The sequence below is a fragment of the Aphelocoma coerulescens genome, chromosome 28 (assembly GCF_041296385.1).
Source record: "Aphelocoma coerulescens isolate FSJ_1873_10779 chromosome 28, UR_Acoe_1.0, whole genome shotgun sequence".
Lineage (NCBI taxonomy): Eukaryota > Metazoa > Chordata > Aves > Passeriformes > Corvidae > Aphelocoma > Aphelocoma coerulescens.
This window is the reverse complement of record NC_091041.1, coordinates 6,029,569-6,045,549: the sequence shown is the minus strand read 5'-3', so window position 1 is coordinate 6,045,549 and position 15,981 is coordinate 6,029,569. Positions and strand designations below refer to the sequence as shown.

General features: G+C 67.9%; 2 protein-coding genes across 2 annotated transcripts; one reads left to right on the top strand and one right to left on the bottom strand.

The window, feature by feature from the left end:
• Window positions 1-885: 885 nt before the first annotated feature.
• Window positions 886-15,695, top strand: KCNN1 (potassium calcium-activated channel subfamily N member 1). Its single transcript, XM_068997329.1, has 10 exons — window positions 886-1,112; window positions 7,126-7,241; window positions 8,234-8,674; window positions 8,768-8,863; window positions 8,951-9,369; window positions 12,546-12,687; window positions 12,782-12,892; window positions 12,979-13,106; window positions 15,148-15,217; window positions 15,324-15,695. The coding sequence occupies exons 3-10, from the start codon at window positions 8,291-8,293 to the stop codon at window positions 15,597-15,599; spliced, it is 1,626 nt and encodes a 541-aa protein (XP_068853430.1). The 5' UTR covers window positions 886-1,112; window positions 7,126-7,241; window positions 8,234-8,290; the 3' UTR covers window positions 15,600-15,695.
• Window positions 1,504-2,112, bottom strand: LOC138099536 (uncharacterized). The gene has a single exon (XM_068996816.1). It carries the CDS (start codon window positions 2,110-2,112, stop codon window positions 1,504-1,506), a length of 609 nt encoding a protein of 202 aa, XP_068852917.1.
• Window positions 15,696-15,981: the final 286 nt, after the last annotated feature.

The window sequence follows — 15,981 nt, the reverse complement described above, 5'->3', positions numbered from 1 at the left end:
CCGTGCACAACCAACCTTGCACACCCCAAATTCACCCCCCCGTTCACCCCCCAAATTCACCACCCAAACTCACACCCCCTGTTCACACCCTTTGCGCACCCCAAATTCACCCCTCAAATTCACACCCCAAATTCACACCCCAATCCACACCCCCCGTGCACAACCAACCATGCTCACCCCAAACTCACACCCCCTGTTCACACCCCTTGCGCACCCCAAATTCACCCCCCCGTTCACACCATCCCTTGCACACCCCAAATTCACACCCCAAACTCACCCCCCAAACTCACCCCCCCCATTCACGCCCCTCTCACACCCCACCTCGCCCCCCCCGTGCTTTGTTCCCCGCCGACTCCATCCCTGCTCCCCCCTAACTCCACCCCAACCCCACTGTTCACACTCACCCCCCGTCCTTGCACACGCGTGTGCCCGCGCCCCCCAGCCCCCCCCCCCGCGCGTGTGCGGCACTCCCCAAACCCGGGGGTCACCCCGCGCCCCCTCCCCACCGCCAGCACCCCCGGGGAGGTGACACCGAGGGCTTTGGGGGGGCGGGGGGGGGGGGGGTGACGGCCACTCCCGGGGCCACCCCGGTGTCACCGTGGGGGGGTCCCCACGGGGAGGGCGGGGGGAGATCGCCCCCGGCCCCGCGGCTGCGGCGACGCGCGTGGGGAGGGACCCCGCAGAGGGGTGTGAGGGGGTGGGGGGGGTGGCTGAATTTATCCGCAGCGGCTGCCGGGAGGCCCCGGGAAGCCCCGGGAATCACCGGGAGGCCCCGGAAGGCTCTGGGGAGCACCGGGAGGCCCCGGGAAGCCCCGGGAAGGCGGCGGGGCGGGCGCGCGCGGCTGCGCGTGTGGAGCGGCATCGCAACGGCGCCGCATCGCCGCCCGCAGCCCCCGCGGCCGCCGCCTGCGCGCTGGGGAAACCGAGGCACGGGGCGGCCGTGAGGGGCTCGGCGGCACCGCGGGGCCGCTGTCCAGGCTCGCCCCCGGCCCCCGGTTGTGCCACCGGAACCTGCCGGGATCCCGGGCTCGGCGCCGCACGTGTCGCCGCCGCCGGGCCATGGTCAGCGGCGGCAGCGCCCGAGGGCAGCGGAGGCCGGGGGCTGGCGGCAGGTGGGTGAATTTGGGGGGGTCCGTGAGGGTGGGGAACCCCCCCTCAGCTCCAGGGGGGGGCTGCTGGTGCTGGGGAACCCCGTGGCTCCCGGGAATCCCCGCATTCCTGGGAATCCCCCGGCTCGGGAGGATCCCCCCGCTCGCGGGGAGCCCCCGGCGCAGTGTGAGGGGGGGGGTGCCCGAGGGGGTTGGCGAAGGGGAGGGGGCACCATGGGGGGGCTTCCCCGGGGGTTCCCCGGGGTTCTGAGGGTCCGAGGTGCTCGGGGCCTGCTCAGGGCCCCGGTGCGGCGGCGGCGGGGGGGGGGGGGGGTGGGCTGCGTTGGGGCACGGGGGGCGCGGGAGGAGCCCCCGGCGGTGACAATGAGGACGCGCTGGGAGTGACTGTGCCCGGCTAAAAATATCCTCGGCTGCCACCCACCGCCAGCGCCGCGGTCTCAAGGTCACTGCCCTGCCGGGGGGGGGGAACGCGGGGGCGTGGGGCGGGGAAGCCCCCGGCCCCCCCCTCCCCGTGCCGCGGCTCCCGCACGCTGCTGTCGCCAGTGTCGCTCCGCCGCCGCGCCGAGAGCCAGCAGCGCCCGCCGCCCCCGCGGCCCCCGGCACATGTCCCCGCCGCCCCCCGGGCCCCCCGGCGCCTCCCGACGCTCCCCGTAGCACGGGGCCGTGGCAAGTGAGCGGGCGAGGGGGTGGCAGCGGCAGGGGGGGACACCCCGGGGGTGGCAGCGGTGGCGGGGGGGGACCCCGCGCTTGGCGTTGCCCGGTGTGGGGACGGCGGGGAATCCCTCCCTGCGGCGGTGGGGACGGCGGGGATGGCGTGCCTGGGGGGTGGCGGATGTGGGGACGGCGGGGACTCCCTCCCTGAGGGTGTGGGGACGGCGGGGACTCCCTCCGTGAGGGTGTGGGGACCGCAGGGACGCCCTCCCTGCGGGGTTTGCGGCGTGGGGACAGCGGGGATGTCCTGTCTGCGGGGTTCGGCTGCTCGGGGCTGGTGGAGCCCGGGCATTTGGGGGTTCCCGTCCTTGGGGACGATGTGGCGGCTGTCACCCAAAGGCGTGAGTGCGGTTGAGGGGTTGGTGGGTGCTCGGGGCTCCCCGGTTTTGGCCACCAGCTGCTGGGGTGGCCCCGGTGCCACAGCGGGGGTGACAGCGATGGCACAGCGGGGGTGACACCCGGCTCAGCGCCCACCAAAACCAGGGGGACCCCGTGCCACAAACAGCCTCGGCTGGGACACCGGTGCTGGCGGGCCCCGGGGCCGGTGCCGAGGCCGGGGTGGGCACCGCGGGCTCTGGGCGGGTTCCGGCTCCGTGTGGCCCTCGTGGCCTCGACGCGCGGGGCGAAGCCGTCGAGGCGGGGACCGTGGGGACGTGGGGGCCTTGCCGCCCCTCACGACCTTCCCGGTGACCTTGGCGCACCCCTGGGGACCCCGCGCTGGGTGGGCACCGCGGGGACCCCTCCTCAGCGCTGGGGACCCCCGCCCTGCAGTGGGGACACGGGGCTCTACAAGGGCGGTGCGAGCTTTGGGGGACCCCCCCCCCCCCCCCCGTGGCTGAGGGGCTTTGTGGCGGTGCCAGGGACAGCGGCGACCGCCGTGTCCCCCCCGGGTGGCCACGGGCGGGGGGTCCGCGGTGGCCCGGCGGGGGCAGCCAGGCGGAGCGGCTTTGTCCTTTCGGCTGAGCCGAGCGCGTGGGGGAGGCGCAGGGAGAACCCGGCGCGGCGGCTTTGTCTGGGGACGCCGGCGCGGTGGCGGCGAAGGGGGGACGTGGGGAGCCCCCCGAACCCCCCTCGCTGCACCCCCCGCGACCCCCCAGCGCAGCCCCTCGCACCCGCTTGTCCCCACGCAGGTAGGGTGTCCCCGGCTGCGCGTCCCCTCCTGAGGCGGAGGGATGGGGATGGGGTCCCCCCTTGGGTTGGGGGTGTCGCGGGGGATGGGAGGGGGAATCACGGCTGTCTCTGCCGCCCCTGGGGACATCGGGGGTGTCGCGGTGTCCCCGGATCCAGCGGCGGTCCCTGGGTGTCCCGGTGGGGCTCTGGGGAGGGATTTTCTCGGGGAGACCCCGGCAGCAGCCGGGGATTCCCCGGCGTCGCGGCGGGGCCGGGGAGCTTCGGGTGTCCCCGCGTGTCCCCGCGTGTCCCCGCGGGTGTGCCAGCCCCTGTGGGTCCCCCCGCGCCGTGGGGGACACACGGACACCCCGCGGGTGGCACCGGGCCCGATCCTGCCTGGGGGAAATCCCCGCCAGCGCCGGGCGCTGCCCCTCTGCCCCCCCACCCCCCCCACGCCGCTGTGCCAGGGGGGTGACACGGGGAGGGGTCGCGGGTGTTGGCACCACCGGGGATCCCCCCGTGGCGGGGCTGGGCTGAGCCTCTCGGGGGAGCCGGGTGGCCTCGTCCCGCCGCCTCCGGGGCTCTCAGCCGCTCCTGGGCCCCCCCAAACCCCGCTGAGCCCCCCTGCCCTGCCCTGGGGGGGCAGCGGCGGTGCCACCCCCGGCCCGCCCCGTGCCGGCGGGTGGGCAGCGGCGATTGCGGGGGCCGGGGGCTCCTGCTGGCCCCGCCAGCTGCTCCCCAGCCTGGGACATATGGCCAGGGCTTGGCGGCGGCGGGAGGAACCGGGGCCACCGCGGCGGATTTTTGGGGACGAGAAGGGGGGGCTACCAGGGGTCTGACGCACTTGGTGCCCCCGGCGAGCCCCGGGCCGCGGTGGCGGCTGGCGAGGAGCCCCCGTGACCCCGGGCGGGGTCACCGCGCGGTGCCACAAGCCCTGAGCACCCTCAGCGCCCCGTCCCCAACCCCACAACCGGCGAGGGGAGAGGGGGGGTTCCCCGCTCCCCTGGCCGCTGTCCCCGCGGGCACCTCCCCCAAATTCCTGCCCCACCCTGCCGTGATTCCCGGGCAGGAATTAGGAGCGGGCGATAAATAAATCACCCGCGGGGAGCCTTTCGGCCGCCCGCCGCTATTTTTAGCCGCACCCTCCCTCCTCTGCAGTTGCTCCGAGGCAGCGCCGCTGCTCCGGGCCACGGGGGGAGCCCCATTGTCACCCCGCTGCCACCCTGTTGTCACCCCACTGTCACCCCGCTGCCACCCCCGGGCACTGCGGGCTGCTGCGGCCCGGCCGTGGGGGCTCAGCTCCGGGCAAGGGTGGGCGGTGCTGCCGTGGTTGGGGTCACCCTTAGGGCCGGTGCTGCGCCAGCCGGGTGGCACCCTGAGCTCCCCACGTCCTTGTCCCCAGTGCGGGCTGGCAGAGCCACCCTCCCCCCGTGCCCCGCCACCCGTGGGTGTCCTGCTGCCGTGTCACATCCCGGAGCAGCGCCACGCGTGCCCGTGGCTCAAGGACACGCGGTGCCCGTGGTTTGGGGGAGCTGCGATGTCCCCATCCCCACCTTGGGGACGATGGGGACACCCGCGCATCCTACCCTGGGCATGCAGCCCCCGGCCAGGGCGTCCCCTTGGCGACAGGGGACAGGGGACAGGGGGTCCCGGAGGCCTTCCCGGGATGCGGGGAAGCGGATCCGTCCCTGTGGATGCTCCGGCGGGAGGGGGGGAAGGATTGGATCAGGCCCTTTTGCGGAGGAATGAAACCACCCCGGAGCGGTGCTTCATGAAATATTTACTATCCCCAGCCAGGGAGGGCTCCAGGGTGGCCTCACCCAGCCCCATTTGAGGCGACCAAAACTTTTCCGGGCTGTGGGGCCCTGGCAGAGCCACAGGGGAATGAAAATTTCCCCCTCAGTCCCTGCCCGCTGCGGGTTTTTTGTTTTTTTTTCCTCCCCAGCCGAATATTAAAAAGAAATCGGAGCCCATTTTCCTGCGATAAATTTGGCAGAATGGAGAGAAAATGATCCGGCCCTGGAGGGGAGCCAGGCCCCGGCTGCACACCGGGAGCAGCTGGGGGCTGGAGCCCGGCCACGCTCCGGAGCTCCCGGGGGGAAACCGGGACCGGCTCAGCCCCGGCTCTGCGGGGTGGGAACGGGGTCCCGAGGGGCCGCAGCCCCCCCAGGGCATCGCGGGGTGCTGCCGGCGGCTCCGCACCGGTGTCCGAACCCATCCCGGTGTTTCGGAGGCCCCAAATCCCGGGAGCTGCTGCAGGGATGGAGGGAGGGAGGGAGGGAGGGAGAAGCTGCGGGAGCCCGGGGATGGGGTTGTGGGGTCTGGGGGGGGGGTTTGGAGGGTGTTGTGCAATGGGGTTTGCTCGTGGTGCAGCTCCTTGGGTGATGGGGTTGTGGGTGCCATGGGGCTCCTCGTGCTGTGGGGTTTTCCGTGTGGTGCAGCCCCTCGAGCCATGGGGGTTTTGGTGCGATTGAGCCCCTGGTGCAAAAGGGACGCAAAAGGGACAAAGGGCCTCGTGCAAGGGGGTTGTTGGTGCAATGGGGCCCCGAGTGGGATGGGGTTTTAGTGTGACGCAGCCCCTCGAGCAATGGGGTTGTTGGTGCAATAGGACCCCTCGTGCAATGGGGTTTTAGTGTGACGCAGCCCCTCGAGCAATGGGGTTTTAGTGGGATGCAGCCCCTCACTCAATGGGGTTTTTAGTGTGATGCAGCCCCTCCAGCAATGGGGTTTTCCCATGTGGTGCAGCCCCTCTGGAATGGGGTTGGTGCAGTAGAGCCCCTCGTGCAAGGGGGTTTTGGTGCAATGGGGACCCTCGTGCAACGGGGTTTTTAGTGTGACGCAGCCCCTCGAGCAATGGGCTTTTTGGTGCAATAGGACCCCTTGTGCAGTGGGGTTTTTGGTGTGGTGCAGCCCCTCGAGCAATGGGGTTTTTGGTGCATTAGGACCCCTCGTGTGATGGGGTTTAAGTGTGATGCAGCCCCTTGAGCAATGGGGTTTTTCCATGTGGTGCAGCCCCTCTGGAAAGCCCCTCTGGGGTTGGTGCAGTAGAGCCCCTCGTGCAATGGGGTTGTCAGTGCAATAGGACCCCTCGTTCAAGGGGGTCGTTGGTGCAATGGGGCCCCGAGTGTGACGGGGTTTTTAGTGTGACGCAGCCCCTCGTGCAATGGGGTTTTTGGTGCATTAGGACCCCTCGTGTGATGGGGTTTTTGGTGTGGTGCAGCCCCTCAAGCAATGGGGTTTTTGGTGCAATAGGACCCCTCGTTCAAGGGGGTTGTTGGTGCAATGGGGCCCCTCGTGCAATGGGGTTTTTAGTGTGACGCAGCCCCTCGAGCAATGGGGTTTTAGTGTGCCCCTCGTGCAGTGGGGTCGTTGGTGCAATGGGGTTTTTCGTGTGGTGCAGCCCCTCGTGCAACGGAGTTTTTGGTGCAATAGGACCCCTCGTGTGATGGGGTTTTCCCATGTGGTGCAGCCCCTCCTGCAATGGGGTTTTTGGTGCAATAGGACCCCTTGTTCAAGGGGGTCGTTGGTGCAATGAGGCCCCTCTTGCAATGGGGTTTTTCGTGTGGTGCAGCCCCTCGTGCAATGGAGTTTTTGGTGCAATAGGACCCCTCGTGCAGTGGGGTTTTGTTTGTGATGCAGCCGCTCGTGCAAGGGGATCATTGGTGCAATAGGACCCCTCACTCAAGGGGGTCGTTGGTGCAATAGGACCCCTCATCCAAGGGGATCATTGGTGCCATGAGGCCCCTCATGAGCAGGGGGTTGTTGGTGCAATAGGGCCGCTCGTGCAATGGGGTTTTTCAGGCGACTGATGGGGTTTTTCTTGCGGTGCAGCCCCTCGTGCAACGGGACCGTTTTTGTGCTGCAGCCCCTCACTCAGAGGGGACATCGCTGTGACACCCCCTCGTGCTATGGGGTCGTGGATGTGACAGACCCCTCGTGCTATGGGGTCACTGAAGTGACACCCCCTCGTCTGTGGGGTCACGGATGTGACACCCCCTCGTCTGTGGGGTCACGGATGTGACACCCCCTCCTGCCCAGAGGTCACCGGTGCCAGGGACAGGGTGACCCCCCCTGGGTGGCCGTGCCAGGGCAGGACCCTCGCTGGCTGTGGCAGCTCTGGGGGGTCCCTGCCCCGTCACCGGTGGAGGAGGGGAGGGTTCGAGGACCCCCTAACGCCGCGTGTCCCCCCGGCCAGGCGTGGAGGGAAGCCCATGGCCCCCGGACCCCCGGACCGCCCCCGCGCCCAGCCCCGGCCCCGCAGCCCCTAACGCCCCCAGGACCCCCCCGGCCGGCCCCGGGGAGCCCCAGCAGGTACGGGGGGACGGCGGGGGGTGCACCGAGGGCTTGGGGGTGTTTTGGTGGGGGATGAATTTTGGGGTGCAGCGAGGCCGAAGGATGGGAAGGGGCTTCCGGGGGGTGCTGAGGGGCTGTGATGGGGAAGAGGCCTTTTGGGGGGGGGGGGGCGGGGTCCGGGGGGGCTCCGGGATGGCTTGGGGGGGTGGGGGGGGGGGGGAGGGAGGGAGCTGGGGGGGCGTGGCCAAAGGCGTGGCGCGGTGTCCGTCAGCGGGGGCGGGGGCTGCTCGGACCAATCAGAGCGCGGGGTACGGGGAGACCACGCCCCCAGCCCCGCCCCCCGGCGCTCCGGTGCCGCCGCCGCGCGCCCCCGGGACCGGCTCGGGCTGCGGCGGCGGCGGCGGCGGGACCCGGCCCGGCCCCCGGGCCCCGGGCACGGCAGGTACCGGGCACGGCAGGGCCGCGTCCCGGCCGGGGGGAGCGGCCCCGGAGTCCCCCCGGCAGCCCCGGGCACGGCAGCCCCGGGCACGGCGCGCTCGGGGGCGGCGGGGACGCGCAGCTGCGGCTCGGGACCGGAGCCGTCCCGCGGCCGCGGGGAGGGGACAGGGGACAGCAGCGAGGGGGGGTGGCCGTGAACGCAGCGGGGAGGGCGGCGGGGACACGGCGCGGTTGGGTGGGCAGGACACGGGCACGTCCCCGCGGGCAGGGCACGGACACGGGCACGTCCCCGCGGGCGGGACGCGTACCTGTGGTCGCGGGGAGTCCCCGCCACGGGCAGGACACGGCCGCGTCCCCCACGAGCGCCGCTCGTCCTCCCCCACCGTGGGCGGGACGCGGAGCTGTGGTCCCAGCGTGTCCCCCGCGGGCAGGACGTGTCCCCCATGCCAGGACGTGTCCCCCATGCCAGGACGTGTCCCCACGGCCGTCGCGGCCACCGCGGCACGCTGGGCTCCCCGTGTCCCCCAGCCGCCACCACGCACTCGCCCCCGATCTGTCCCCCTGTCCCGCAGGTCGCCCCCGCGCCGCTGAGCCATGCGGGATCGCCCGGCGCCGTCCCCGCCAGAGCCATGAGCGGCTGCCGCTACAATGGGGGGGTGACACGGCCCCGGGGCCCCCTGAGCTCCTCCGCCCGCACCCCGCAGCCGCTGGAAGGGGAGACGCAGCCGCTGCGCAGCCCCTGCCCGTCCCCGCGCCTCGAGGTGGTGGTGTCCCGGCCGGAGCAGCCCGGGGCAGCGGATCCCGGCCCCGCCGCGGCCCCACCGGGGCAGGATGCGGCCGAGGAGCGGGCGGGGGAGCCGCGGAGGAACCAGAACATCGGCTACAAGCTGGGCCACCGGCGAGCGCTCTTCGAGAAGCGCAAGCGCCTCAGCGATTACGCCCTGATCTTCGGCATGTTCGGCATCGTGGTCATGGTCACCGAGACGGAGCTGTCCTGGGGGGTCTACACCAAGGTTGTGGAGGGGGGTGGGGTGGCCGGAGAGGGGTGGGGGGTGGGAGCTCAGGGAGGTCCGGCCAGGCTCACAGTGGCCCCCTGCCCTCGGCAGGAGTCGTCGTATTCGTTTGCACTGAAATGCCTTATCAGCCTCTCCACCCTCATCCTGCTGGGGCTCATCGTCATGTACCACGCCAGGGAGATCCAGGTGAGAGCCGGCCCGGCAGAGGGTGTCACCAGCGTCGTGTGACCTCGCCGGAGGTGTCAGCAGCCCGGCCTTGTCCCCGTGTCACAGCTGTTCATGGTGGACAACGGCGCGGACGACTGGCGCATCGCCATGACCTACGAGCGCATCTTCTTCATCGCGCTGGAGCTGATCGTGTGCGCCATCCACCCCATCCCCGGGCAGTACCTGTTCACCTGGACGGCGCGCCTGGCCTTCACCTACGCCGCCTCGGTGGCCGACGCCGACGTGGACATCATCCTGTCCATCCCCATGTTCCTGCGGCTCTACCTGATCGGCCGCGTGATGCTCCTGCACAGCAAACTCTTCACCGACGCCTCGTCCCGCAGCATCGGCGCCCTCAACAAGATCAACTTCAACACCCGCTTCGTCATGAAGACCCTCATGACCATCTGCCCCGGCACCGTGCTGCTGGTGTTCAGCATCTCCTCCTGGATCATCGCCGCCTGGACCGTCCGCGTCTGCGAGAGGTGCGGGGCCGGGGCCGGGGGGGGGGCGGCGAGGGGTTGGGGGGTGGCTGAGGAGGCACCGGGTGCACCCCGGGGGGATGTTGAGGGGTGGGGAGAGACCCCCACAGTCCGGACGGATCCCTCTGGTGGGGTTTTTGGGGTTTGTCAAACCAAATCCCCCTCGTGGGGGGTGGGGGAGGAGCTTTCCTGAGCGCCTCCGTGTCCCCCCGGGACGGGGCAGCTTCTCGTCTGTGGGGCTGGGGGTGTCCCAGAGGGGACCGAGGAGCTGGGGGTGTCCCAAAATTGGGTCCCGCAGAGGGGTCTGAGGTAGTAGGGGTCTCACAGAGGGGACTGAGGAGCTGGGGGTGTCAAGAGAACCAAAATTTGGGGGTCTCACTGAGGGGTCTGAGGAGCTGGAGGTGTCCAGGTGACCAAAATTTGGGGGTCCCACAGAGGGGACTGAGGAGCTGGAGGTGTCCAGGGGACCAAAATTTGGGGGTCCCACAGAGGGGACTGAGGAGCTGGAGGTGTCCAGGGGACCAAAATTTGGGGGTCCCACAGAGGGGACTGAGGAGCTGGAGGTGTCCAGGGGACCGAAATTTGGGGGTCCCACAGAGGGGTCTGAGGCAGTGAGGGTCTCACTGAGGGGACCGAGGAGCTGGGGGTGCCCAGGGGACCAAAATTTGGGGGTCCCACAGAGGGGTCTGAGGCAGTGGGGGTCTCACTGAGGGGACCGAAGAGCTGGAGGTGTCCAGGGGATCAAAATTTGGGGGTCTCACTGAGGGCTCTGAGGAGCTGGAGGTACCAAGGGGACCAAAAATTTGGGGTCCCACAAGGAAGATCTGAGAACCTGGGGGTGTCACAGAGGAGACCAAAGAGCTGGAGGCGTCAAGGGGACCAAAATGTGGGGGTCTCACTGAGGGGTCCGAAGAGCTGGGGGTGCCAAGGGAACCAAAATTTGGGGGTCCCTCCGAGGGGACTAAAAATTTGGGGTCCCGCAAGGGGGGTCTGAGGACCTGGTGGGGGGGGGGGGGTCACAGAGGGAACCGAAAAGCTGGAGAGGTCAAGGGGACCAAAATTGGGGGTCCTGCAGAGGAGACCGAGGAGCTGAAAGTGCCAAGGGGAACAAAATTTGGGGATCCCACAGAGAGAACCGAAGAGCTGGGGGTGTCCAGGGGACCAAAATTGGGGGTCCCACAGAAAGAACCGAAGAGCTGGGGGTGCCAAGGGGACTAAAATTGGGGGTCCCTCAGCGGGGACTGAAATTGGGGGAGTCCCACTGAGAGAACTGAAGAGCTGGGGGTGTCCAGGGGACCAACATTGGGGGTCCCACAGAGAGGACCAAAAGTTGGGGGTCCCACAGATGAGACCGAGGAGCTGAAGGTGCCAAGGGAACCAAAATTCAGGGGTCCCATCGAGGGAACCGAAGAGCTGGGGGTGCCCAGGGGACCAAAATTTGGGGGTTCCACAGGGAGAACCGAAGAGCTGGGGGTGCCAAGGGGACCAAAATTGGGGGTCCCACAGAGAGGACCAAAAGTTGGGGGTCCCACAGGGAGAACCGAAGAGCTGGGGGTGCCAAGGGGACCAAAATTGGGGTTCCCTCAGCGTGGACCGAAATTGGGGGGGGGTCCCTCAGAGGGGTCCCACCGAGGCCGTGCCGTTCCCCCCGCGGGCCGTCCCCGCGCTCCTCCGCCGCTGCCCGCGGGCTACCGGCGATGTCCCCGCCGTGCCCCCTCCCCTGCTGGCCCCGGTGCCCCCCTCACCCCGACCCCCCCAGCCCCCTCCCCATCCCCCCAAGCCCCCGGGGGTCGCGCATTAACCGCTCTTGTTTTCCCTCCCTGCCCGCTCTGCTGCTTGCAGGGACAAACTGTGAGTGACCGCAGGGACCGCCCCAGGCTTCTGCTTCCCGGAATTCCCAGAATTTAGGATTAGCTGCAGCCGGGGGTGGGGGATGGGGACACGGAAAGGGGCCGGAGTCCTTTTCCACTTGGAACCTCAGCAGCTGCTCCTGTTCCCCCTCCTTCCCCCCCCCCAGCTGGAGTTTGGGGACTTCCGTGGTGCTTTTGGGGGATTTTCGGAAGGGTTCTGGAAGGGGAAACCTCACGAGGAGCTGCTGGGTCCTGCTCGCTTTTTTGGGAGTCTCCAAAGGGGTTTTTTGGGTGTTGTTGTTGTTGTTCCTGGGTTTTGGTTTTGTCCCGTCGCGTTTCCCTCCATCCTCGGCCCCGCACGTTTTGGGGTCCTGGAGGGAATCCCGGGTGTTCCTTGGGAATGGGGAGCTCGGCAGGGCCTGGGAAATGTCCCCGTGGCTGTCACCTCCCCCTCCCCCCCCTCCCCGGGGTGTCCCCAACACGTCCCCGCCGTGTCCCTCGGTGCCGGGTGAGGTTCCAAGCCCAGACGGGGTTGGGATGCAGCAATCCTAAATTCCTGAGACCCGCCACTGCCAGCCCGGCTTGCTCCTGTGTCCCCTTCCCTTTCCCCACCCCATTTTCCCGTTCCTCATCCCATTTCCCTTTTTTGACCCCGTTTTCCCCTTTTGGACCCCATTTTCCTGCTTCCCATCCCATTTCCCCGTCTCCCAATTTTCCCTTTCCCACCCCATTTTCCCTTTTTTGACCCTTTTTTCCCCTTTTTGACCCCATTTCCCTGCTCCCCACCCCATTTCCCCTTTCCCACCCCATTTCCCCGTCTCCCAATTTTCCCTTTCCCACCCCATTTTCCCTTTTTTAACCCCATTTCCCCCCCTTTTTGACCCCATTTCCCTACTCCCCACCCCATTTTCCCTTTTTTAACCCCATTGTCCCTTTTTTAACCCCATTTCCCCCCCCTTTTGGACCCCATTTCCCCTTTCCCCACCCCATTTCCCCATCTCCCCGCATGTCCCTGTCCCCTTGCCCGGCTTGGCCGCTGCTCCGCGTCCCCCGGCCGGTCCCGTCCCCTCCCCGGCTGCCCCTCGGGGAAGGGGGGGGAGGGCGGTGGCACCGCTGGCATTTGTGCCGCCGCAATCTCACGGTGCCCCCCGCTGCCCTCCCCTCATTGTCCCCTCATCGTCCCCAACCCCATTCCCGTCCCCACGGTCTCCCCAACTCCAGCTCGGGGACAGCACCCCCCAAAAACCACAGCAGCACCCGGAGTGGGGGGTGGGGAGGGAGGGGATGAAGGGGATTCGGTGACAACAACGGTGACCACCCCCTGAGCAGGTACCACGACAAGCAGGAGGTCACCAGCAACTTTTTGGGGGCCATGTGGCTGATCTCCATCACCTTCCTGTCCATCGGCTACGGGGACATGGTGCCCCACACCTACTGCGGCAAGGGCGTGTGCCTGCTCACCGGCATCATGGTGAGCACGGGGACGGGGCTGGGGGTCAGGCACGGCCACCCCGGCGTGTCCCCCCCCTCACCCTGACCCCCACCGCCGTCCCCCGCCCCCACAGGGCGCCGGCTGCACCGCCTTGGTGGTGGCCGTGGTGGCCAGGAAGCTGGAGTTGACCAAAGCGGAGAAACACGTCCATAACTTCATGATGGACACGCAGCTCACCAAGCGGGTGAAAAAAAACCCCAAAACCCCCCCCAGAAATGCCATTCTTGTCTCCATCCGTGGCTAATTCCCAGGATTTGGTGCCTTTTCCAGGTGAAAAATGCTGCTGCCAACGTACTCAGGGAAACGTGGCTCATCTACAAACACACCAAGCTGGTGAAGAAGATCGACCATGCCAAAGTTCGGAAACACCAGCGTAAGTTCCTCCAAGCCATCCATCAGTAAGTGCCAAAGCTTTTCCTGCTTCCTACCAGGAACCCCGCTGCGAGGTTGTTGTTCCCGGCGGGAATGCTCGGGGTGGAGTCCCCGTCCTCGTCCCTCCCCCCGGGTGGGAGCCAGCTGGTCCCGGTGTGGTGGCCCGGTCACTTGTTGGCTGTCGGTGTCGCCGTGCCGGCCGTCTCTGCTGCTGTCGTGTTCTTCTGGCCTTGTTCGCTGTCCCCTTCTTGGCCCCATTCCTTGGCCCCTGTCCTTGGCCCTTGGCCCTCTCTCCCACTGTCCTGCTCCCCTGTACTTGTCCTCTATCCCATTCTTGTCCCCCATTCCTTGTCCCCATTCCTTGTCCCCATTCCTTGTCCCCTGTCCTTTTCCTTTGTCCTCTATCCCATTCTTGTCCCCTGTCCCCATTCCTTGTCCCCATTCCTTGTCCCCTGTCCTTTGTCCTCTATCCCATTCCTTGTCCCCATTCCTTGTCCCCATTCCCTGTCCCCTGTCCCTGTCCCCATTCCCTGTCCCCTGTCCTTTGTCCTCTATCCCATTCCTTGTCCCCATTCCTTGTCCCCATTCCCTGTCCCCTGTCCCTGTCCCCATTCCCTGTCCCCTGTCCTTTGTCCTCTATCCCATTCTTGTCCCCATTCCCTGTCCCCATTCCCTGTCCCCATTCCCCGTCCCCATTCCTTGTCCCCTGTCCTCGTCCTCTATCCCATTCTTGTCCCCTATCCGTGTCCCCATTCCTTGTCCCCATTCCCTGTCCCGTCCTCACCCTCTATCCCATTCTTGTCCTCATTCCTTGTCCTCATTCCTTGTCCTTTGTCCTCTATCCCATTTTTGTCCCCTATCCCTGTTCCCATTCCTTGTCCCCATTCCTTGTCCCCTGTCCATCATTCCCACTGTCCCACTCCCCATTCCTTGTCCCCTGTCCCATTCTTGTGCCCTGTCCTTTTTTTCCATCCCCACTGGCCCCATCCCCACTGGCCCCATCCCCTGTCCCATCCCAGTCCTCCTGTCCCATTCCCATTCCCCATCCCCCCTCCTGTCCTTGTCCTTGTCCTTGTCCTTGTCCTTGTCCTTGTCCTTGTCCTTGTCCTCCACCCCCTGCCCCCTCCCCTATTCCATCCCCATCCCCCTCCCCTCTCCCTGTCCTTCTCCCCCACCTCTGCCATCCCCTGGCCCTGTGGGACCCTCTCCCACCCCAATCCCACCGGGGTTAATTGCCTGTCCCCAATTAACGACCTTTCACCTCACTGTGACCGCATCCCTCATCCTGGGGGGAGCAGAACCGCGGGGCCGTGACCCCCCCCCCCTGCTGCCTCCGCCTTTGGGGGGGGCTGTGGGGTGTGACCAGGCCGGGGCTGGCGGGGACAGGGGGGCTCCTTTTGGGGTGGGGGTGGTGGCGCTGCTCCGCTGTCCCCTCGGAATTAAACCTTTGTTTTGTCTCTGTTCCGCCCCAAACCTGCAGAGCTCAGAAGTAAGTGCCCCCCTCCCTGCCCTCCTCCCCCCAGCTTTGCATGGGCTCTGGCTGCCAAATTTTGGGGGTGGGGGACACCCCACAACTCAGGGGGACACCCCACAACTCGGTGTGACCCCCCACAACTCAGGGGGACACCCCACAACTCGAGGGAACACCCCATAACTCAGGGGGACACCCCACAACTCGGTGTGACCCCCCACAACTCGAGGGGACACCCCACAACTCGAGGGGACACCCCACAACTCGGTGTGACCCCCCACAACTCGAGGGGACACCCCACAACTCGAGGGGACACCCCACAACTCGGTGTGACCCCCCATAACTCAGTGTGACCCCCCACAATTCGAGGGGACACCCCACAACTCGGTGTGCCCCCCCACAACTCGGTGTGCCCCCCCACAACTCGGTGTGCCCCCTCCCCACACCCCCAGGAGCTGTTTTGGGGTGGAGGGGCTGCGCTTGCTTGGAGGGGTTGCACGTTTGGGGTGAGGGGCTGCATGGGCGAGCCCAGGGGGGTTCGTGGCGGGGTGACAACGCTCGGGGGGGGGTCCCCAACCCTGTGGCCGTCCCCACAGGCTGAGGAGTGTGAAGATGGAGCAGCGCAAGCTCAACGACCAGGCCAACACCTTGGTGGACCTGGCCAAGGTGAGCCCAGCTGGGGACGCTTTGTGGCCACCCCATTTTTGTGGGCTCAGATCCATCCCTGACACCCCCCCCCCTAAATCTGACCGTCCCCCCTCACCTCCCCCAGACCCAGAACGTGATGTACGACATGGTGTCGGAGCTGCAGGAGCGCCACGAGGACCTGGAGAAGCGGCTGGGAGCGCTGGAGAGCAAACTGGAAGCGCTGGGGCTGAGCCTGCTGGCCCTGCCGGGGCTCGTCAGCCAAGCCCTGGGCCAGCAGCAGCGGGAGCTGCTCGGGGCGTGGCCCCCCCGCCTCTGCTCCGCCACCGCCCCCTGCACCCCCACCCGGGCCCCCTCCCGAGCCGCCCCCGACAGCCCCCGGCCCGCCTCGGACAGTGGGTGAGGGGTGGGGGGTGCTGGGGACACCCCCGTGTCCCCTTTGGTCACCTCAGATAGAGGGTGGGAGGCTTTGGGGACACCCCCGTGTCCCCTTTGGTCACCTCGGATAGTGGGTGAGGGGTGGGGGGGCTTTGGGGACACCCCCGTGTCCCCCTTGGTCACCTCTGCACCCCTTTGGACTGTGGATAATGGGGTGGGGGGGCTTTGGGGACACCCCCGTGTCCCCCTTGGTCACCTCTGCACCCCTTTGGACTGTGGATAATGGGGTGGGGGGACTTTGGGGTCACCCCCAGCTCCCTTTGTGCCCCCTCCTCACCCTCGGGACGGCGGGTTTGGGGTGCAGAGGGGGGGTCCCAGCTCCCTTTGTGCCCCCTCCTCACCCCCGG

Bases quoted from the DNA above. Each gene is read 5' to 3' on its own strand.
- LOC138099536 (XM_068996816.1), bottom strand. From the start codon at position 2,112: ATGCCCGGGCTCCACCAGCCCCGAGCAGCCGAACCCCGCAGACAGGAC.
- KCNN1 (XM_068997329.1), top strand. From the start codon at position 8,291: ATGAGCGGCTGCCGCTACAATGGGGGGGTGACACGGCCCCGGGGCCCC. The intron at 8,675-8,767 runs GTTGTGGAGGGG...TGCCCTCGGCAG, and splicing joins CCTGGGGGGTCTACACCAAG to GAGTCGTCGTATTCGTTTGC. The intron at 15,218-15,323 runs GTGAGCCCAGCT...CACCTCCCCCAG, and splicing joins CCTTGGTGGACCTGGCCAAG to ACCCAGAACGTGATGTACGA.